Source organism: Labeo rohita, chromosome 17 (genome assembly GCF_022985175.1).
Source record: "Labeo rohita strain BAU-BD-2019 chromosome 17, IGBB_LRoh.1.0, whole genome shotgun sequence".
NCBI lineage: Eukaryota > Metazoa > Chordata > Actinopteri > Cypriniformes > Cyprinidae > Labeo > Labeo rohita.
In genome coordinates, this window is record NC_066885.1 from 7,914,434 (window position 1) to 7,937,579 (window position 23,146).

Sequence of the window (23,146 nt, forward strand, 5' to 3'; positions counted from 1 at the left end):
AACTTCCAAAATGTAGTTTAAATGCAGCTTCAAAGGACTCTAAACAATCCCAGCCGAGATCTCTGAGTCTTGTTCAGCAAAATTAACAAATCTTTTTTTGAGTCATTTCGTTCATTTTAGCAAAATATAATTAAAATTGTTACGTGTTACTTCCCTAATACAGCTACTGCTTACTCAAATGTTGATCACACTACAAACAAAACAAAACTATAATACTGTAAGAAACAGAAAAGATGAATTCATTGTTTACCTGGGTCTTTAGTCTATGATTAGCTCACCTCTTATCTGACAAGTTTTCGTGTTTGAGTCGTTCGTCCATCACGTGACAGCCCCATAAGATGAACAAACGACTCTGGAAAAACCCGAAGACTGGAAACGGGTGAACTAATTCCAGTACAGAACCTAATAGGATATTGTGCATGCACGACTGAACAAATCACTCCCCGAGATGACTTGTTCTTTCCGAGTCACATTAAAGATTTGTTCAAAATGAAAGAATCGTTCAAGAACGACCCATTACTAATTGTAGCATCGTGGATGCGCATCCCAGAGCCTGTGCTACACGAGCTTTTGTGCTTAAAAAGTATACAATTTTTTATTTTTTTTTTAAAATTACAGATCGTTTTGCTAGATAAGACCCTTCTTCATCCATTTAGAGTCCTTTTAAGCTGATTTTAAAAAGCATTTTGGAAGTTCAAAATCGGGGCACCAATGAAGTCCATTATATGGAGAAAAATCCTGAAATGCTTTTCTCAAAAGCCATAATTTCTTTACGACTGAAGACAGAAAGACATGAACATCTTGGATGACAAGGGGGTGAGTAAATTATTTGTAAATTGTTGTTCTCCTTCAATCGTGGAAATCGCCATATATTTTGGGGGCCTAATACATTTTGTGATGCCTAAATTCAATTTAAAACACTTAAACGATTAATTTTCATTTTTATTTATTTATTTATTTTTTTGTTAATTTATTCAGTTACCAGGCATAGCATGAAAACTATTATTAAGATCAACCAGAATTTTAACATCTGTGTATCTCTACTGGAAATTACACATTTTATTTATTTTTGACATTTTCAAGTGTTAACACCAAGAAAACATGAAACGAATGCAGTTTTTTTCAAATGACATCTTTATTATTAATGTACATAATATCATCAGACCACCTATTTTTAAGGCATGAGTTGTTATTAGAGGAAACTATAAATATATAAGCTACGTGGACGGTTCTCTGGATTGAGTTGTAGGATTTGTCAAGTTAGTTACCAAAGTCTTGTTTCAACAGCATCCTATTCACAATATATACTCAGCAGACTTTCTATATATACAGTTTGACAAATATGAGGACCTTTTATCAACTACCTTCAATTAAAAAAAAAAAAAAAAAAAAAAAAAAAAGAACATGACAAACCTGAGCACCTATAATCCTGTTAAAAGGCAGTCTCATTGACTTTTTACAGTTTACCTACAGGTTCACAAAGGCTGCACACTTACACTGTACCTGAAAGACAGAAATCAACTTCCTCTTCATAATATTATAACCAGTGGCATGTGCTGCACCCTTTGCCATGCTTGCGCTTTCAGCTAAGACAAAAAGTAAGAGATAACCACAAGGCTACTGCGGTTACTTATCAAAGGAAACACCCCCTGAGCACAACAACAGGAAGTCGGAAACAGTTTGCCGGAGAGGAAGAGAGCGTGGGAGATCAGATGACATCATGAGGAGAGGGCGACTGGTTGGGGGGCTGCTCGCTGCCGGGTGGGGAGGGTCTGGGTGGCGGTCCCGGGGGAAAGCTGTCAGATTGAGGTCTTGGTGGTAAATAGCCCATATGTTGAGGGAGCGGCATTGGAGCTCTAGGAAACATTCCCGGGGGAAGTGGCCCTCGCACTAGTGGAAACGGTAATAAAGGTTATCAATTTGTACTAGGACACAGTATCAAATAAGTAGACTGAACAAATTCCCATAGATATATTTATAGATTAAAGAATTAATTTAATAAATAACACAAATGTTCAAAAAAAAAAAAAAAAAAAATCCAAATAGCTGAGTCCTATCTTGTAATAAATGAAAAACAAAAGATATGTATTTATTTTTTTCATTTTTATATAAAATCAGGGGCAAATATAAATATATAAATAAAATGACAAAAATGTAAATATGTAATTATAATAATGCTACCTCAAATTTGAAATATATCTAGAAATTAATATTTCATTTAATAAATCGTTTAATGTATTTCTAAATATAAAAGTGCAATTAGCTGAGTTCTATCTTATGATTAACCATATGGCAAACATTAAAATTTATAATAATAATAATAATAATAATAATAATAATACATTTGTATTAAACCACATTGTTTCAAATAATCAGACAGAAAACAGACATAAATATATCCAGAAATTAATAATTCATTTAAGAAATTATTTAAATGCTTTAATAAGTTTGTAAATAAAAAAAATCATAGCTGAGTCATATTTTGTAAAAAAAAAAAATCAAATGGATAAAAAATTAAGTATAATAAATAAAATGGAAAAAAATACAACTTGTAATAATAATAATAATAAAATAAATAATTAATAATAATTTGTATTAAGACACATTGTTTTAAATAATCAGAAAACAGACATAGACATCTAGAAATTAATAATTCATTTAATAAATAATTTAATGCTTTAATAAATTTGTAAATAAAAAAATCCTATTTTGGATTAAATCAAATAGGAAAAATTAAAAATTGTAATAATAATTTTAATAATAATATTAATATCAATTTGTATAAGACTCAGTTTCAAATAATCATACAGAAAACTCCACCTAAAATTTCTATAAACATATACAGAAATTAATAATTAATATAATAAATTATATTAAATTATAATAAATTAATGCTTTAATAAATTTGTATAAAAATCCAAGTAGCGAATCTTGTGATTAATCAAATGGAAAAATTAAATGTGTAATAACAACAATAATAATAACAACAACAATGATACATTAGATAATGTGTAATGATATTCATAATTATAAATTATATGATATAATAAATCACAAAATAAAGTCTTTACCTAAATAATTTTACACTAAACATGATTTTAATTAGCAAAAACATTTATTATCAATATTGACCAACATCTTAATATTTGTACATCATTACTGGAAGTTATAATTCCAAGTTCATGTGGGAAACATGAAGTCAACAAGTGTTAATTAAATTTGTAAATAAAAAAATAATATAAAAATTATCTGAGTCCTAACTTGTAATAAATCAAATGGCAAACCTGGTATAATAATAATAAATAATAATTTAAATACATAACAATTATTGTATCACTGAATAAATATATATTGTATATATTAATAAATATTAATGTATCACTGAATAAATTTCTCTTAATCATGTCCCAATAAATATGCTTTTTATCTGTGAAAAAGTCACATTGTAGAAGTTAAATGTGCTTCAAATGCACATTTCAAGTGGAAAGAGTTAACTTACTGCCTATGGGGGGACCACCAGGCCCACGAGGGGGAAAGAACTCCGGAGGTCCATATGGGCCCCTGGGTGGGAAGTGTGGGTCCCTGGGGTCCATCAGTGGGGGCATTCCCATTAACCGGGGACCAGGAGGAGGCCCCATTCTTGAATCTGGATCAGGGGGCAATCTCATGTCACCAGGCATTGAGTGAGGACCCTGTGAGAAGACACATTCCAGTTATGCTCATGTACAAAAACTGCACATTTTTCTCATCAATCCAACGTTTACTCACTTCTCTGCTCTCATTCTCACTGATGGATGAACTGTTTCTTAGAAATGATGAATCTGGGGAAAAAAGAGAGGGAAAAATACTCTTAGGATCTCTGAGCCAAACTCCCACTCTCACATTTTCATTTTAATTTAATTCTAGAGGATTCCTGAAAAGAGCGCTCATTCATGCCTTGGTAATGCTATTACATGAGCTAGATTAGCAGGGAGTTTCTGCCACACATTATGTTGCTCCATTTACTATGAGAATATGTACCTCAGTTATTCAGTTACTATTAGGCTTGTATTTGTGAGTCTTATGTCCTATTTATAATTCCACATGTACAAATGACCTTTAAGAGAAGCAGAGGAGAGGTCAAAGAGGAGGTCATATGGAGAGACTCACCTGATTTGTCAGCAAAGTATGGCTCAGGAGGAAGTGGAGGTCTAGGAGGCAAAGGACCCATAGGATACGGACCTGGAGGAGGCCTCTTAAAGGGCAAACCTGGATCTGGGAGAGGGTGACCTTTCATAAACACATAAAAAAAATAAAATAAAATTAAGATCCATATATTATACATTTATTAAGATATCTCTTTAATCAAGATTATAAAAGTAATATTACATTTTTATATACATTTCTTTATTATAAATAAACTCAAGCCTTTTAAACATTTTATTACAAATAAAAACAAAATAACATTTTTAAAAGTAAATAAAAAAAGAATTTAAAACCTTTTGAACATTTTATATGGGATCAGAAAAATTATTTGTAATTATTCTTCTCAATATTGTAATATTCTAAACTTCTGGAAAATGTGTAATTTATTAGAATTAAAAACCTTCAGAAAAATCCTTCAGGTCCCACAAATTCTTTGTTTTTTCAGCATTTTTGTGTATTTGAACGCTTTCAAACTATGACTATGATTTTGAGATCCATCTTTTCACACTGAGGACAACTGAGGGACTTGTATGCAACTATTACAGAAGGTTCAAACATGGATCTGAAGGATTTTTCTGAAGAACAGTGGGCAGTTTAACTGTTCAGAACAAACAATAGACTAAACTATAGAACAACTATCACTAAACAAAAAGTGTATGTAAACTTTTGAACAGCGTCTTTTTTTTATAAATTAACTATTATTTTCTCTTATCAACTAAATGTCTTATGTGAAATAGCTTATTCAGGTCAGTACTAAATAAAAATAACAAGCATTTTGTATAATCCCTCTTATTTTGGTAAAATAATTAACATTTTGCAGATTCTGCAAGGTGTATGTAAACTTTTGACCTCAACTGTATATAATCACACATATAACTAATTCATACGATTATAGCTAAATTCAAGGCCCTTTTTTTACATTACAAATAAAAACAAAACTAAACTTTAAAAAATAATTGGCCCACGGACACAGAGGATGTAATGGGAATGATGCACTACACAAGTTAAACAACCACTGCTGAATTGGGGATGATGATAATGACATAAAAAAAAAAAGGTGATGTTCTGTGCTATTCACGGCTCATAATGAAATAACTTATCACTGCGCTGAACATTTAGTCCACAGCCCCTGAACTGACAGTATTTAGCCCAACAGTGAGGAGCAGCAGGGGGCAGTGGGACAAAGCTTGATGCACAGGCCAAAAACACAGAAACGTCTAGAACAAAGAAGGCCCAGTTCTGTGACTCTTCAATGAGTTGTACGGCTGAGTCAGCGCTTCTCAGCCACCTCTGAATAACTGAGTCTGAGCTTCAGTAACACCTCTCACTTTACACAGTTGGCTAAATTACAGGCACAAGACAGCTTAGTACTTAATATACATAAATCAATATCAAACAGATACTGAATTGTGCAAACAAGCCTAAAGCTTTTAGCATATTATTTTATCTTACATTTCTTGCATCATAATGTAGTTTCACACCACCATTTCCTCCCTCTCTCTGATCATTAAAAATAAGCAGGAGTTTTTTGCTGTACTGTACCTTCAAGACCATGTAAAATACCTGCTATGACTGGCTAAATTATTGATATGTAAAAATGGGAAGTCATGTTAATATGCTCATGATTTTTTATCAATAATTCCTGATCTTTGAGAGCTAGAGAAGTATTTCCTCCTGCTACAGGGCAGCCACAGCAGTGGGAACATCACTGTACCTGTAGGGGGAGGAGGGCCCCTGCGTTCTCTGTCCCAGGAGGGAGACAGTGAGCCACTATCAGAGTGAGGGCCACTCCGCTCAAAGTCTGGCCCACCACTAGGGGGCTCTACCATGCCACGGGATGCTGATTATGTGACAGTGAAAGTGAAGGAAGATGAATGAGTGCAGAGAGACGGCACATAAAAATGTTTGAGGAAAATTAAGAATGGAAAAGGGAGGAAAGGGAGACAACCAACAAAATATTAACGAGGGTAATGAAACACAAAAAGACTCATCTAAATGCAAATGTGAAGAATGGTTTGCTACCCACAGTTCAGTAATCATTTAAAAATGAAAAAATGGTAATAGTACATCTTGCAAGTAGGGCTGTCACAAATGATTATTTTGGAAATCGACTAACCGGTCGATTATTCTGATGATTAAACAAGTAATTGGATAATTATATTCATTTTTTTTGTGATAATAACAGACCTAAATGAAATTTACTTGCATGTACAAATCTACCCTATCATGATAAAAATCCATGCAGTGTTTTTTAATTAATCTGCAAAAATAATATCCCCTTTTTCAAATCGAGCCATTCTCAGCTGCCTGTATTTGTGGAGTCACACCGACAGAGGCCACTCCCACGATAGTTAATTGACATGAGTGTCTGACCTCAGATCAGCTGTCACAGTCAGACCTCCATTGTTTTGATGCCGGAGCAGGGATGTAAGTTAGACAAGAATTGAGCGATTGAGGTGTTGTGTTGCTGGATGTAATAATGAACATAGTGGTCGTCATTTACTCCCGACATCTGAGCTGCTGAAGATGCAGTAGATTACATTTATTTGTGAAGGGAATGCACCTCCCGATTCTACATATATCCGTCTATGTTCGCGTAAATCATTCATGATCCAGCTTCACTTACAGCAGAAGTGAGTACAAGGGTTTTTTTATGAATATTTGCGATCGCCTTTCCTAATAATGTGCTAGTTAGCAAGTTTAGCAGCTAAATGCAGCTAAAGTAAACAGGCTCGTCACTCCAGAGAGAGAAGAGAAGGGCGGGGTGAGCAGAGCTCATTTGCATTTAAAGAAGCCTCAACCAGAATAGGATGATTTTTGCAGAGCTGATTTTGGCAAGATAAAAAGGGTGTTATTTTACACAACCATTGAGAATTTTTAACCAAAGTATATTATAGACTTTTCATTAAGACCCTAAAGAATCATATCAGCTTGTGGAAAATGGGCATCCGATGGCCCCTTTAAAATACATATGTTACCAATGAGGCAATAATAATCAGTTCAAATAAAGTATTTAAGGATTACTTAGTGACCCTAAACTTTTACAGTAATATATAGGTATATACTATCCTAAGTATTTACCAAACCATGCTGAAACTGTGTCGCAAACCAAACTGTGAGAAATCAAACCTGTTACACCCCTAATGTAAACATGAATTATATCTCATGGGAACTGAACAGAATTCATGCATGTGATACACAAACACACAAAATATTGCTAGATAGCCATGCTAAACTTAAGACACCACCCTCTTTTTTTAAATTTCCCAAATTTAAAAAGAGAGGGATGTGTGTAAATCACCTCTGCCTGGACCCATAAACTGCGGTGAGAGTCGAGGGGGTCCGTCCATTAGTGTAGGAGGAGACAGGAAGGCTCGCGTTTCTGAAGATGGTCGGCTAAGAGGAGAGGGTCCATATGGAGATCTTTCACCTGTGAGATGATAAAATGCAAAAATGTCAAAGTTAATATTTTAAACATAGACATGTACTAGCTAAAGGGAAATGGAGAGTATCTAACCTCTAAATAAAGGTCTGCCCTCTCGTACATCCTTTTCAAGAATCTCAAACTTGAATTGAGAATCAGTCAGCCTGAAATTGTAAATGCATTAATATGTATAGATAAATACAGCTTCTGCTGTATACAAACTATAACACTGTAGTAGAATCCTCTCTAGTCAATCCCACCTCTGGCGGAGATGAGCGTTTTCTCTCTTGACATCAGCCAGGTCTCGATCCGCTGCTCTTGCAGCTAGCTATAACAGACAATAGAAACAGTATAAAAATAATATCTGAATAACAGCTACTAAAGACTGGTGTGGATCAAACATAAGTGATCTGAAAACAACTTACCCAGTTATCATGAGCCTTTTTCTCATGAGAAACAATCTGGTAGAAAAAAAAAATATATATATTATAATAAATATTCATATATAAAAATAATTAACTGATGTATCATCAGTATTTGAGAGATTCCACTCTCATTTGTGGTGGTAAATAAATAATTTGGTGTTAAAAGAATAATTCACATAATACATTTGTATACAAATTATGTATTTCTTTTATTTTAATATAATTTTATTTATTATAGATCCTTGTCATACAGAAGTCTTATTTGTGGTACTTACAAAAATGCTTTTTTTATTAATTATTAATAGTAATTATTTATGAATTATACATCTTCCTATCAGTCACATGGGTCTATGATTAAGGATGTATAATGTCTCCCCCTAATGTCAGTTCAAACAATTTCATCAATTTAAAATGCATATTTTGTGGTTTATATGAGAGTATTTTGAGTAAATATGGTATAAAAATAATAATAAGCCATAATAAACATCACATTCAGAGTAGGTTTCATTTGCACGTGTTACTGAAGAACTTTCATCAATATAAATCATGTAGAGATGTTGTAACTCTATATAGCATTACTAGAGTGTCACCTGATTCTTGTAGGCCTGTGAAGTCCGTTCCAGTTCTTCCTCTAGGTCTTTGGCTCGTTGTCTATATAAACAAAGTGAAAGAGACTACAATGTAAACTTCCTGTTTTGGTGAACGTTCATCTTGCATCATGTTTCCTGCACTTCTCAAAGCACATTTCCTTTGATTTTTATCACATACTATATCACACTTAACTCAACTTCCTCATATGTGCTCTGACCTGTAAGTGTTGAGCTCCTCTGCAGCAAGACTGATCTTTTTGCCTGCCTTGTTGAGCTTCTCCTCCTTTTGTAAGCGCTCCTTCTCTTCTACTGTTAACATCCTGACAAGAATCCAAAGAAATAATTGAATTATTCGCTTTAGTACTTGAATTTTCAATAAAAAGACACAGCAAAATACAATGAGTGAAAGATGTAGATTATCCACGGTTTAAACCTGTGTAGTTTGAGTTCATTCTCCTGGTACATCTCTGTCATGATCTGGAGTTTCTGCTGGAGTTTCTGGCTTTCACTAGCATAGTTGGCACTCTCGGATTCCAACACCTCCTTCTGCTCCTCAAGCTGTTTGATCCCCTCTGAGGATACAGAGAAACAAGAAAACAAGTCTTCATTTACAGTCTGAATGGTCATGTTTGATATAATCAGGCCAAAGCAAATCAGATCCTCTTTTATTACTCATAATATTTGCATAGGAGGTGTTTTCCTAGAAAGTCTTGTAGGAACACAAATATGTTGTGATGTTATGATTAATTCAGCAAGATAAGAATATAAATCAATTGAAAATAAAATTATAAGGTGCCTAAAGATTTCCACAATAGATGAACAGGTCACATTAGCTAGGTTTTCATCTAAAGTTGAATATCACATAAAACATTTGCAAATAAGCACCGTATCGAGTCAAAAGAACAAAATCGTCACTTCCTGATAAACTGGCACTAAATATTACTAAGAAATGTAGGAGAAGCCACTGAATATAATAATTTTCATATATATTAAATTACTTGTGCCTCAGAGTGACCACACGAAACAATAAATGCGGCCATTACTTTCAGAGGTTGATGTCAGACAGTTCTGGGAGGCAATTTGACAGAAATCCTTTGATGACAGACTTTGCTCAGGCATTTCAGAATGACCATAACAACATTTCAGAGGCTGTGCAACAGCCTTGGTTTGCTGGTTTGTCAGGTTATGCTGTCCCATCGTGCAAAAGACATGCTTTTTTGATGTGCATGGGTGAATTTATTCAGCAAATGTTTTTCCATTTCCTATTATTTGCTTTTAGTTTTTCGCACAAGTCAAAAACCACAGGCGAGTATAAAAACTGATACTTCAAAATGCACATAAAACAGGGTGATGGAAACATAACTATAGTCTTTCCACAATCAATCAAAACAATAATATATCGAATTAAAAGGTTCATGCATCAGCAGCTGTTTCAACTGTAGTGGAACCAAAGTTTTACCTTGGAGATCTTCTTTGGCTTTAATTTCATCTGCGAGTTTGGCGAACACTCTGTTCTTGTCCTCCTCCATGGACTTCAAGTCTGCACTCATCTGTGACAAAGAGAAAAACAAACTTATCTATAGCATCATATCTGCATATTCTGGAACTAGACAGATGTTATTTATTTAATCTGACACATAAGGGTTGTGTTTTAAACCCTGGTGAGCTGCCATACTTGACAGCATGTTTGGCAGTCATATGTGGTACCTAGGTGTTTCACTAGGTTTCAGATTTGAATCGGAATACCTTGGCTGCTTCGATAAGTTTCTGTACTTTTTGCTTTTGACGGAAATCTGCAAGCACAAAAAAAAAAAAAAAAAAAAAAAAACGCATGAGATGATACTTCCAAGACCTGACTTCAAATCCAATCAAACTATATTCCCAAATGAACCACAAGAGTTTGAACCTGAACTGTCTCCATTCTCAGCTCCAGCTGTATTAGTGCTGCCATCAACGCAGCTCTCGTCCTCCGAATCCCAATCTCGCATCTTCAAAAGGCACTCAGTCAGTGACTGAAATAAGAAAAGAAAAAAAGAATAAGAAAGAGGTTTTTAGAAATGCAGTTTTACCATGCTCCACACAGTTTCCTGTTTTCAAAAAACTTTGAGAAAAGTTTAAGAATTGAACATTTAAAAAATGTGTGTGTGTGACCCTAGACCATTTGTAGAAATTGCCAAAAATACATTGTATGGGTCAAAATTATTGTTTTTTTATGCCAAAAATCATGAGGATATTAAGTAAAGATCATGTTCCATTAAGATATTTTGTAAATTTCCTACTTTAAATATATCAAAAAAATTTTGATTAGTAATATGCATTGCTAAGAATTTCATTTGAACAACTTTAAGGGCGATTTTCTCAATATATAGAATTTTTGGCACCCTCAGATTCCAGACTTTCAGATAGTTGCATCTCGACCAAATATTGTCTTATCTTATTTATTCAGCTTTCATATGATGTATAAATCTAAATTTCAAAAAATTGACCCTTATGACTGGTTTTGTGGTCCAGGGTCACACACACACACACATTATATATATATCAGATACTGAAAAAATAAGTTTTATATTTTCTGAATCTGGTGTCATTGTGTTTTTACCTTGATGCGATCATCTTTATTAGCACAGTCCTCCAGCATGCCAGTATGAGACCTTTCACACATTTTCATCTCTTCCTCCAGCTCACCGAGACGTTCACCCCAGTCCTCTGCTTCCTGCACCAGCTGTATGAGTGATGAACACATTGGTACTCATGTTAAATGTATGTATGGTTTTCATTACAGTGATTTTATTGATCCATTCATCTTCTCTAAACTAAACACACTGACACTGATCTCACCTGTGCTTTACTCTCAAGCAGCATTGCATGCTCTTCTTTGGCCGCCTGCAGGTTTTTCTGCAGTCGCTCTGTGTTGATCTCATGGATCTTCAGTGTTGTGTTGTCCTGCAGATGAAGAAACATGTAACGTTATAGAATTACAAACTGTGGTGTTTTAAAAGAAAATCTGATTGATACATGCATCATATGCATAATCAATACCTGTTCTAACTGAGACTTTCGTTCTTTAGCTTCCTCTTCTAAATTTCTTAAAATCTGCTCGAGTTCAGCAAGCTGTAAAATAGATATAACAGCTATTAGGACAGATGTAGACAACATAAAGGGCATCAAGCATGAACTAGGCAGTTTGGATATGTAAAGTGAGTCTATGTGTATAAAACATTACCTGATCCTCTTGCTGTTTTCTTGCTTTGTTTTGTTGGGACAGCTCTTCTTGCAGCCTCTCTATTTCCTTTTTCATTTGTGCATTTGATTGTTCAAGCTTCTGTGACGCCACCTAAGGGTAGTATAAGATCAGGTAATTGGTGAAGTAGTTAAAGAAGACACATTTTATAAACATTAGTAAGCTAAGTAACTGCATGTTTTTACAGGAAGATTTAAGATCATAATGACCATTTTTACCTCTAAACTGTCTTTTTCTGCAGCTTGTGCAGACATGCCATTGTTCTGTAGTGTGGACTCTAGTTTGTCAAACTATTGAGACAGACAGAAATTGTTTAGAGGTTCATTTATACAAGCATGGATGTGTATTAAGTGTTTAGAGCATATAATAGCACTTCTCACCTTCTGTTTAACCTCACTGAATGTCTCCAGCACTTTGCACTTTTCATCAAGCAGTTCAGCCACTTTCTGCGCCATTTGCTTCTCTTTACCTGCAAACAAATCAACAGACAAGATCAGTTGAGAGCTGACAGTAGGGATCAGTTAAAATAGATAATGAGAATAGGTTGGAAAAAATCACTCACTTGCATATAGTCGACTTTTGATCTGCAGAACAAAACAAAAAAAACATTTAGTGAAATGATGAAGATTATAAAAGTGTGCATTTTTGTGTCGCAGTAATGCATGACTTACAGAATGAATGAACCTGCAGCTGAACAGAAGCAGTGTGAGTAAACCTAAAAATCCAGTGAAAACCACAGCTTCCCATGGCAGTCCATATAAGTCAGGACCAGGCCGGATATCATCAGGAAGTGATGACACAACCTAAGACACAAAAGTTAAACGATTATAATGAAGTCTCAAGAAAAAGAGAAGTATAAATTAAACAACTGTACAAGCTTTCATATTATCACACACAGACACAATTTTTAGTAGATTCACATAAACGTTCATTATTATTTCTTAAATGTAGTAGTAATAATAATAATCAGTTATATCACGTTTTAGTTCAAATGTTTTAGCTCTTTTTACTTTACTGTTGCATAACCTGTCATTTTTACAGTCAAAAAGTCAAAACTATTAAAATAAAATGTATACAGGTTTCTACCAAAAAGTGTTTTAAAAAAATATATATAAAAATACAATCTCAGACATCCTTCTTTGCCACTGATCTACAATAAATGACCAGAACCAATGCCAGTGTAAGATAAAAAAGACAAAACACACTACACCTCTCAATAAACTAAAGCTAAACCGTCATAAACTGGTAAACAAGGTCAGTAAAGGGCATCTAGAGTAATTGTAGATCTATAAATCAATAAATTTAATACAATCACCCAAATCAATAGTAATATAAGATGAAATAAGCAACATGTACCAGATGCTTCAATGCTAACAAGCTATGTTTTCATACAAACCAGTTTACGCAGTACACATCTAAGTAAACACTAGTAAATACTGCACTAGAGTCAATTATGTGTGCTATGATGGATAACTTAATATAAATATTTATGACACCTGCTGACAGCTGCCATACACACTAACGCTGTTTCATCATACAGACTATGCCACATACATCTTTGATTTTCTCCACGGCGAGTGTGTAGTAAATCTTCGCTGCTCCTTTCATGTCAGTCGCCTCTGTGACGACCGACTCGGCTTTAAACTCGTCTGCCATGATTATATTCAAACTAAGTTACTCTATAATCTGTAATCTGTTAATTTATCTGTTGTTATGCCATGGTGCCGGATGCTGCTCTACTCTGACTGCTAGTGCGCACTGCGCTGAGAGGAAGAGCGCACTCTTGTGTTTTAGGGAGGATTTGTGAAACGTAGCATTTTGTGTCTCAAAAGTTTAAACCGAACATTAGTGATATTTGTTTTTAATATTTTTTTAAAATATCAAAAATATGTGTTTTGTTATATAAAGAAATAATGTTTTGATTTTATGCGAAAATGTAAAATTCACAAAATGTAACACCCCTACATAGATCATGGTTTCTTCCACACGTCACCAATTGCTGAATGCCACAACGTTCCGTTCGAGTTTTAAAGAGACAGACGTATCGATAGTAAGCATAAACCCAAAAATATTTGTCATGAGCTAGTTTTGAAACGTCATAGTTTAAAATGTGGGTAAGTATGTTTCATTAGTGGGTGTGTCAGTTAAATATATATATACATACAAAAGTCACTGAGACCGGCTGAGCAGCTTCAGTCTGGATTCAACTCAAAATTACTACTTTAAGTTACCTTTGTGTCTACATTAATATTTATTTATTACCTACTTAGCAGGTTTATAGGCTATTTAGTTGTAGAGACAGTAAACATGTTACAGTATCCTCAGTTTAGCTTGAGTGCAAAATATGACACTTTTTGGCGAAATGTCAAGACAGAAAATAGACTATTGTCATTTACAGTTTCCTTGAATAGGGTATAAAATATTACATGAAACACTTTTAAATTTATTTTGAATATAAAGTGGTTACATGAAACACTAAACATAAATTTATTTTGAATTAATTAATCTGAAGTGGCTTCAGAAAATGTTGACTGTCATCCTCAGGAGTTTAAATATTATATAAATCATTTTATTTTCCGGGTAAAATTTGGGAAATATGTACTTTAGAATTACAAACAGGTAAAAACACAGATTTAAATGTAATTTTCTAAAAAATAAATATAAAATAAACAAAAAAGGTCAATAGTAAAAAATAATAATTTAGTAATTTACTACAATTAATTGATTATCAAATCAATGTTTTAATTCAAAAATATGACATACAGTGCTATTTTCCAACATGAAAGACTCACCTTGTCTACTATAGATGCAATTTCATTAATTGTGACTTCAACAAAAACTGCCATCTGATAAAATTGCCTTAAACCTGTCAAAAAGAACAAAAAACACAAGTTTTTACAATTTACGATGAATATATAATGTGTGAAATGTCACCCCTCAACATGTAATTTTCACACAGTGGGTTTGGACCAACAAGAGGATGAGTAAATGATGACAGAATTTTATTTTTAATATAAACTATTCCTTTTAAAATATATAATTTTAAGTACAAAAATGTGATTACCGTTCAGTGCTTCAATATGCTCCTCAGAGATAAGACCATCGTTTTGGAAAGTAGTTTTCTTGGTTTCAGAAGATGCCCAATCCTCATGCTTTCTTATTTCCTGCTCATCAGTGTGAACATCCTCCACATTATCTGTGATTCCCGAAAGGTCCTTTTCTTCAAAGACTGGCTCATTTTGAGGATTGCCCAAGACAGATGTGTCTCCAGAAACTTGATTGTTTTCAACCTCTGTTGTGGAGATCATCTGTTGTGTATTCTTATTCACATCAAGACATGCTTCATGAATGCAGTCATCTTCTCTGACCCCTGTGAGGAAAGAGAGGGAACATTATAGAAAATTATAGGCAACTTTTACAGCATCATCACTCAAAAAGCAAGATCACAAAACCTAGATTTCCCATCAATCACATATGCAAGTTTTATTCACCATAATTATGAAATTCATTATCTGTCATGCTCTTATTATTTTCGAAAGTGATCATTGCGAATCATCAGTACCTGGGCTTTCTACACTGTTATCTGTTATCACTGGTGAGTATTTCTTTCTTAGAGAAGATAAGAGGGTAAACAGTTTTTGTAGTGCTGAATATTCTTTAGTATTATCCTTGCCAGGAACACCATTATCTTGTTGAATACGTCCCAATTTTGTGTTCATCTTCATATAGTATTCCAACAGCTGTTCAATGTCATCAAGTTCATCAAGGACATCATTATCTTGACCTGCATTTGTGTTTCCCATTTTGGAATCCAGCCATGATAACTTCTGGTCTCCAAATAAATCTAAAAGATCTTCAATAACCTGTTTGCTCAGATAAGGATATAAGTTTGCATATTCCGTAGAGGTTTCTGTAGGATGACTGACAGTATTTTTGTCTTGAATTTCAGGGTTTCCAGGTTGTTTTTCATTACCATGTTTTTTCTTATCTTCTAACTTCACCGCTGTGTCACCATCATCTCTTTGATCCCAGATGGCACCCGTGTCACTTTCCTCCCTTCGCTTGACACTTTCTGAATCGGTTTGACGATCCTCATTATTTGCTGTGTCAGTCTCCTCTTTGTGTTCAGCACTTTGAGTTTGATCATGCATGATATTAATATTTTCGTCCTGAACTGAGTCATTCTTTGAGAAGAAATCATTTGTCAGTTCTGTTTCTGTGGAAGTTCTATAGCCATCTGGGTCTTCAGTCATGGCGCTAGGAATATTATCAATGTCTCCATGTTTTAGTGAACTGAGATCGTGACTACCGTCTTTTAAATCACCAGATCCATCAGATGTGTTTAGCAATGGGCTTTTTGCTTGTGTTTCCTGTGTCAGAGATTCATTTGTGATTTGTGTGTCATCCTCTTTCTCTTTTGTTTCAAAATAATTCTCTGTAGGTTCAGAAACTGTTCCTGATTCCTCTTGCTCTTCATGAACTACAACCTCATTGTCATTTTTACCTACTGAATCAGTATCCTTAGAGTTTTCTATCACCAGTGATTCATGATGCGATTCCCTGGCATTATAGTTATAATCTGTGATGTTTAGGGCTGAATTTGACTCAAGCTCTGAATGCAGGGTTTCTTCACTAGTTACAAGAGTGTGAATATAAGAAGATCTTTCATCAAGGGGATTTATGTTTGTGTCCAATTTTTGCTCATTGCTCATTGGCGTTGCATGTGCTTCTGAATCTGGTAACTTTTCTTCATGAAATGTGATATCGTTTGGTAATGCTTCATCTAATTGTGCCTCATTTCTGTTCAAAACTAACTCATCATTTTCTTTCAATATACCTTGGTCGCCTTCAGCTAATTGTTTTTCTTTATTATTTTCTGAGAATGCATCCAAGGTCAGTTCAGAATTCACATCTGCATTTACGCTTTGATCAGTTTTGACACTCTCAATATGTGAGTCAGCGTTCAAATCTGCAACATTTGATTCTTGTGTTTTTTCATAATGTAACTCAGTATCTGTCTGAATATCTGACTCTGACAGTTTAGATGTATCCTCACCAGTTACAGGATCTGTGCTAATTTCATTAGAATAATTTTCTTGCTGTTTGATAGTATCTAAATTGGCTTGATCAGATGGACTTTGTGTCAACGTGCCTTCTAAAATGTCATCAACTGAATCAGTCAAGTTGTTTTCGCTCTGAATAACTTCATCAGTTGTATTATTTGCAGACGTAACGTCATCACTATGTTGGGTGTTAGATTCTTTAGAAAAGCCATCTATATCTGTAATGTCATTAGATGCAACGCTGTCTTTTAAAATCATTGTTTCATCAGATGAAGCCTGATGAACATCCTTTGTGGTTGATTCTTGTTTGACAGACTCATATATTTCTTCGTCTTTCACATTCTGTTGCTCAAGAAAGTCCTCCTTACCTGAATTTACCTCCTTTCCTGTCTTTTCTTCATCACTTTGCACATCTTTCGCATCTTGCTCAACAACTCCCTCTAAAACCTCATCGTTTTCAATTTTAATTTCTTCATTTAAATTATCTGCTGACTTGATTTCAAGGATTTGTGAATCTGTGCTGTCTTCCTTCACATTAAATTCTACCTCTAGTTGTTCAGTGCTATCAGGTGCAGTGTTTTCCTTCAAAGTCATTGTTTTATCAGACAGCGACTGAGTTTCACTTAGTACGTCAGTGTCTATTGGGTTTGAGACTTTCTCATTAATATCAATCAACATTTTTACTTCTTGATCCTTGAAATTATTTTGTTCCTCATCAAAGTCTTCCTTGACTGGATCTTCTTGCTTTCCTGTCTTTTCCTCACTTTGCACCTCTCTTGTATCTTGGTCCATCTTTCCCTCAAGGAAATCAGCATTGTTTTCACTTTTAACTTCTTCACTTAAATTATCTGCAGACTTTTTATCAAGGATTTGTGAATCTATGCTGTTTTCTTTCATATTAGATTCTACATATAGTTGTTCAGTGCTATCAGATGCAATGTTTTCATTTAAAGTGATTGTTTTATCAGACAGCGACTGAGTTTTACTTAGTACATCAGTGTCTATTGGGTTTGAGACTTTCTCATTAATATCAATCAACATTTTTTCTTCTTGATCCCTAAAATTATTTTGTTCCTCATCAAAGTGTTCCTTAACTGGATCTTCTTGCTTTCCTGTCTTTTCCTCACTTTGCACCTCTCTTGTATCTTGGTCCGTCTTTCCCTCAAGGAAATCAGCATTGTTTTCACTTTTAACTTCTTCACTTAAATTATCTGCAGACTTTTTGTCAAGGATTTGTGAATCTATGCTGTTCTCTTTCATATTAGATTCTACATCTAGTTGTTCAGTGCTATCAGATGCAATGGTTTCTTTTAAAGTCACTGTGTTATCAGACAGCGACTGAGTTTCACTTAGTACGTCAGTGTCTGTTGGGTTTGAGACTTTCTCATTAATATCAATCAACATTTTTTCTTCTTGATCCTTGAAAGTATTTTGTTCCTCTTCAAAGTCTTCCTTAACTGGATCTTCTTGCGTTCCTGTCTTCTCCTCATTTTGCACATCTCTTGTATCTTGATCCATATTTTCCTCAATAAAATCAGACTTGATATCAAGGATTAGTGAATCTGTGCTGTTTTCTGTCATACTAGATTCTACATCTAGTTGTTCAGTGCTATCAGATGCAATGCTTTCTTTTAAAGTCAATGTTTTATCAGACTGTATCAGAGTTTCACTAAATACATCAGTGTCTATTGTGTTTGAGTCCTGCTCACGAATATCAACCAACGTTTTTTCTTCTTGATCCTTGTGATTATTTTGTTCCTCATCAAAATCTTCCTTACCTGGATCTTCATCCTTTTCTGATTTTTCCTCACTTTGCACATCTCTCGTATCTTGATCCATCTTTCCCTCAATAAAATCAGCATTGTTTTCACTTTTAACTTCTTCATTTAAAATATCTGCCGACTTGATTTCAAGGATTTGTGAATCTATGCTGTTTTCTTTAATATTAGATTCTACACCTAGTTGTTCAGTGCTATCAGATGCAATGTTTTCCTTTAAAGTCATTGTTTTATCAGACAGCGACTGAGTTTCACTTACTATGCCAGTGTCTATTGGGTTTGAGACTTTCTCATTAATATCAATCAACATTTTTTCTTCTTGATCCTTGAAATTATTTTGTTCCTCATGAAAGTCTTCCTTAACTAGATCTTCTTGCTTTCCTGTCTTTTCCTCCTTTTGCACATTTCTCGTATCTTGATCCATATTTTCCTCAATAAAATCAGCATTGTTTTCACTTTTAACTTCATATAAATTATCTGCTGACTTGATTTCAGTGGTTTGTGAATCTGTGCTGTCTTCCATCATATTAGATTCTACAACTAGTTGTTCAGTGCTATCAGATGCAATGCTATCTTTTAAAGTCATTGTTTTATCAGACTGCATCTGAGTTTCACGAAATACATCAGTGTCTATTGCATTTGAGTCCTGCTCACGAATATCAACCAACATTTTTTCTTCTTGATCCTTGTGATTATTTTGTTCCTTGTCAAAATCTTCCTTACCTGGATCTTCTTCCTTTCCTGATTTTTCCTCACTTTGCACATCTCTCATATCTTGATCCATATTTTCCTCAATAAAATCAGCATTGTTTTCACTTTTAACTTCTTCATATAAATGATCTGCTGACTTGATTTCAAGGGTTTGTGAATCTGTGCTGTCTTCTGTCATATTAGATTCTACATCTAGTTGTTCAGTGCTATCAGATGCAGTGCTTTCCTTTAAAGACAGCGACTGAGTTTCACTAAATACGTCAGTGTCTATTGTGTTTGAGTCCTGCTCATGAATATCAATCAACATTTTTTCTTCTTGATCCTTGTTATTATTTTTTTCCTCGTCAAGATATTCCTTCCTTGGATCTTCTTCCTTTACTGTCTTTTCCTCACTTTGCACATCTCTCGTATCTTGTTCCACCTTTCCCTCAAGAAAATCAGCATTGCTTTCACATTTAACTTCTTCATTTATATTATCTACAGACTTTTTTTCAAGGATTTGTGAATCTATGCTTTCTTCCATCATATTAGATTCTACATCTAGTTGTTCAGTGCTATCAGATGCAATGCTATCTTGCAAAGTCATTGTTTTATCAGACAGCGACTGAGTTACATTTAGTATGTCAATGTCTATTTGGTTTGATTCCTGTTCATCAGAATCAGTCAACATTTTATCTTCTTGTTCCTCATCAAAGTCTTTCTTACCTGGATCTTCTTCCTTTCCTGTCTTTTCCTCATCACTTTGCACATCTTTCGCATCTTGCTCCACCTTTTCCTCAAAAAAATCTGCTTTGTTTTCACTTTTAACTTCTTCATTTAAATTATCTGCTGAATTTTCCTCAAGAATTTGTGAATCTGTGCTGTCTTCTGTCATATTAGATTCTTCGTCCAGTTGTTTGACATCATCAGATGCAAGTACATCAGTGTCTATTTGGTTCGAGTCCTGTTCATCAATATCAATCAGCATTTCTTCTTCTTGATCCATATTATTATGTTGTATCTCTTCTTTACGTGTATCTTCCTCCTTTTCTGTCTTTTCCTCATCTTTCGTTACTACCGTATCTTCCTGAAAAGGAAGCTTAAGCATTGATTTCAGGCCACTGACTGAAAATATGGACTGTGAACTTGATTCTGACTCTTTGGTTTTGTCCTCAGTACTGGTAGCAGATGCAGGGTTTTCTGACACACTTGCTTTGCCTTCATTATCTTCTTTGTAAAGGTTTGTAATTCTGTTGTACATATTTCCATACCACCCTGCCTGTTTCTCTTCTTTTTCATTTTCTGTTATCCTGTCGTCCAAGGAACTGTCATTATTTTCTGCAATGTCATCTGGGGTGTTTTCATCTCCCTGTATGTTGTCAGCCACATCCATGTTCTGACTGGGGTTCAAAGTGCTCTGGTCCTCCATGTTTGTGTTTTCATCTTCTTTCTCAGCTTCAGGTTTAGTTGCAGCATCAGTGTTTTCTTCACTAAAGCCCAAGACATCTCTACCCATGCTCATCCAAGAGCTAGACTGCTGAGATGAGGTATCTTCATCATTTGTTGGGTTCTCAATATTGTCCTGAGCATCAGTTTTTAGCTCCTTGTTTCCAAACCCAAAAGCATTGGTGAGTTCACCACTGATCCAGCCAAAAGTTCCAGAGTTTGTCTTCTCTTCCATGAGGTTCTCCTCAATATCCATGACTATTTTCCTGCTTTTGAAGGATTCTTCACTGCTCTCATCCTGTGGTTCATCATTGCTTTGTTCATTCCTGCCAAACCATCCATTAACAGCAGAGCCTATCCAAGAAGACCCACCTGTTTCTGTTGTCTCTGGGGTGTTTTGATCAGAAACATCTTGAACAGAATTCTGGCTGGGTTCACGCTCTTCTGTTTCAGTAGGTTTATCTCGGACTTCATTGAGATCGGTTTCTTGTGTTTCTTGTGACAAATCTTCCAGATCCTCAAATTCAGTGCTATGCTCAATCACCAAACCTTTTTCATCAAAGCAGATGAAGTCATACTCCTGAGGAGAGAATTTGCACTGATTAATATTTATGTTCTTGGTAGACACTTTTCACATTTTTTAGGTCATCTAAAAACATTTGTTTTTTAAAGTACATTAAAAAACCTAATTTTTTAAAATGTACATTACCTGGGTCGGCACCTGGATTTCCTTTTTCTCATCAATAAACAGTTGATCAATTTTGATGGCATCCTTTGGGAACAATCCAGACAGCTTTTCCATCTGAAAAATGCAAAATATTCTGAACATGATTAAACAAATTAACAAATAATAGTAATGGTTTTTCTTGTTTTATAGTAATGGTTTTTCTTGCTTTATTAATTTAAACATGCATATGTGACCATGGACCACAAAACCAGTCATAACGGTCAATTTTTTTAAAAATTGAGATGTATACATCATCTGAAAGCTAAATATAAGCTTTCCATTGATGTATCGTTTGTAGATAAGGACAATATTTGGCTGAGATACAACTATTTGAAAATATGGAATCTGAGGGTGCAAAAAAATCAAAATATTGAGTAAAAAGTTGTCCAAATGAAGTTCTTACCAATGCATATTACTAATCAAAAATTACGTTTTGATATATTTACGATAGAAAATTTACTAAATATCTTTATGGAACGTGATCTATAATGATTTTTGGCATAAAAAACTATAATTTTGACCCATACAGTGCCTTGTTGGCTATTGCTACAAATATACCCGTGCTACTTACAACTGGTTTTGTGGTCCAGGGTCACATATTTTTAATCAAGACAGAACCAGAAAAGAGTACTCACACTTCCTGCCCAGAGATCATTTCTTTTTCCAGTGAGTTTGTAGTAAACAGTGATGATATCCCCTTTTTTGAAGTTTAGAAAGCGGCAGTCTTTAGCACTATGGTCTCTCTGTGCTTGCACCCGACTTATCATGCCTGAAGAAACGGACAAAAAAAGGTAAGAAAGCAATAACTTGCACATGAATCACATCATTGACGTATTTTGCATGCATCCATACAATCATAGTTTTAGTCTAATCTCTTCTTTTACATTATATGAGCATAAATAATGATCTTACTTTCACATTCGGGGTCTCCACATAGTTTGTAATCTGAAATCAAACCCAAACTCTGGTGCAAAAAACCAAAGACAATGTGAAACAATACAAGTGCATGTACAGCTGCCATGTTTGGATTTATCCAGCAATTCCCTTCATGTCATTAGATCAGTTCCTTTCCAATCCAATAGTCAGAGGGAAAGAGAAGCTAAATCCCGGCGAAATGTCATTCCCTCTGTCTTGTCACAGAATGAGCCAATCCATGGAGATCACAGTCTGACAGGCACAGATTGGATTAGAGGTTACTGTCAGTAAATCATTAACCTCAACACACGCCACATCACAAACTCACATTGGAACCAAAGCTACATTCAAACAGATAAGGTTTCACAATGTAAGACAACATGAAGCAGCAGTATTTTTACATTGTTTGGATTTTACATGAGATTATAATGAGTAAACCTAGGCATAAGAAATACTAGCAGCATTACATTATCATTGTGTTAGATTATAACTATGCGACTAGCCACTTAGAATGCATAAAAATATGAATACAGAAAATATTCTGTATATTTCATTCCAGTACACTATTTTTAAAAGTGTAAGATACTTATGTTCCATACCAGTAATTGATTAACAAGATACAGGTTTGAACTTTTTCATTCCAGTCTTGAATATAACAGATC

General features: G+C 34.5%; 1 protein-coding gene across 6 annotated transcripts; it reads right to left on the minus strand.

The window, feature by feature from the left end:
- Positions 1-1,132: 1,132 nt before the first annotated feature.
- ctage5 (CTAGE family, member 5) lies at positions 1,133-22,692 on the minus strand. 6 transcript variants are annotated; one of them, XM_051133057.1, is made up of 30 exons: positions 22,482-22,692; positions 22,205-22,338; positions 21,552-21,644; positions 19,430-21,422; positions 15,428-18,706; positions 14,930-15,235; positions 14,658-14,731; positions 12,537-12,668; positions 12,428-12,449; positions 12,246-12,334; positions 12,084-12,155; positions 11,848-11,958; positions 11,664-11,735; positions 11,463-11,567; positions 11,224-11,346; positions 10,531-10,636; positions 10,371-10,417; positions 10,084-10,174; positions 9,058-9,196; positions 8,843-8,944; positions 8,625-8,685; positions 8,035-8,070; positions 7,870-7,937; positions 7,703-7,773; positions 7,487-7,615; positions 5,900-6,025; positions 4,150-4,269; positions 3,769-3,821; positions 3,500-3,692; positions 1,133-1,890 (listed from the first exon to the last, which is right to left on the minus strand). In XM_051133057.1, the coding sequence occupies exons 1-30, from the start codon at positions 22,588-22,590 to the stop codon at positions 1,709-1,711; spliced, it is 8,238 nt and encodes a 2,745-aa protein (XP_050989014.1). In that variant the 5' UTR covers positions 22,591-22,692; the 3' UTR covers positions 1,133-1,708. The 6 variants fall into 6 exon arrangements, with proteins under 6 accessions (XP_050989014.1, XP_050989013.1, XP_050989016.1 ...); XM_051133056.1 differs by having other exon boundaries at positions 15,428-18,062; positions 18,747-21,422; XM_051133059.1 differs by lacking the exon at positions 15,428-18,706 and having other exon boundaries at positions 20,123-21,422.
- Positions 22,693-23,146: the final 454 nt, after the last annotated feature.

Excerpts from the sequence above, each read along its gene's own strand:
- ctage5 (XM_051133053.1), bottom strand. The coding sequence starts at position 22,590 with ATGGCAGCTGTACATGCACTTGTATTGTTTCACATTGTCTTTGGTTTT. Across the intron at positions 12,335-12,427 it reads CAAAAGTCGACTATATGCAA|GTAAAGAGAAGCAAATGGCG; the intron begins GTGAGTGATTTT and ends ATTTGTTTGCAG. Across the intron at positions 7,938-8,034 it reads AAAAGGCTCATGATAACTGG|CTAGCTGCAAGAGCAGCGGA; the intron begins GTAAGTTGTTTT and ends TGTCTGTTATAG.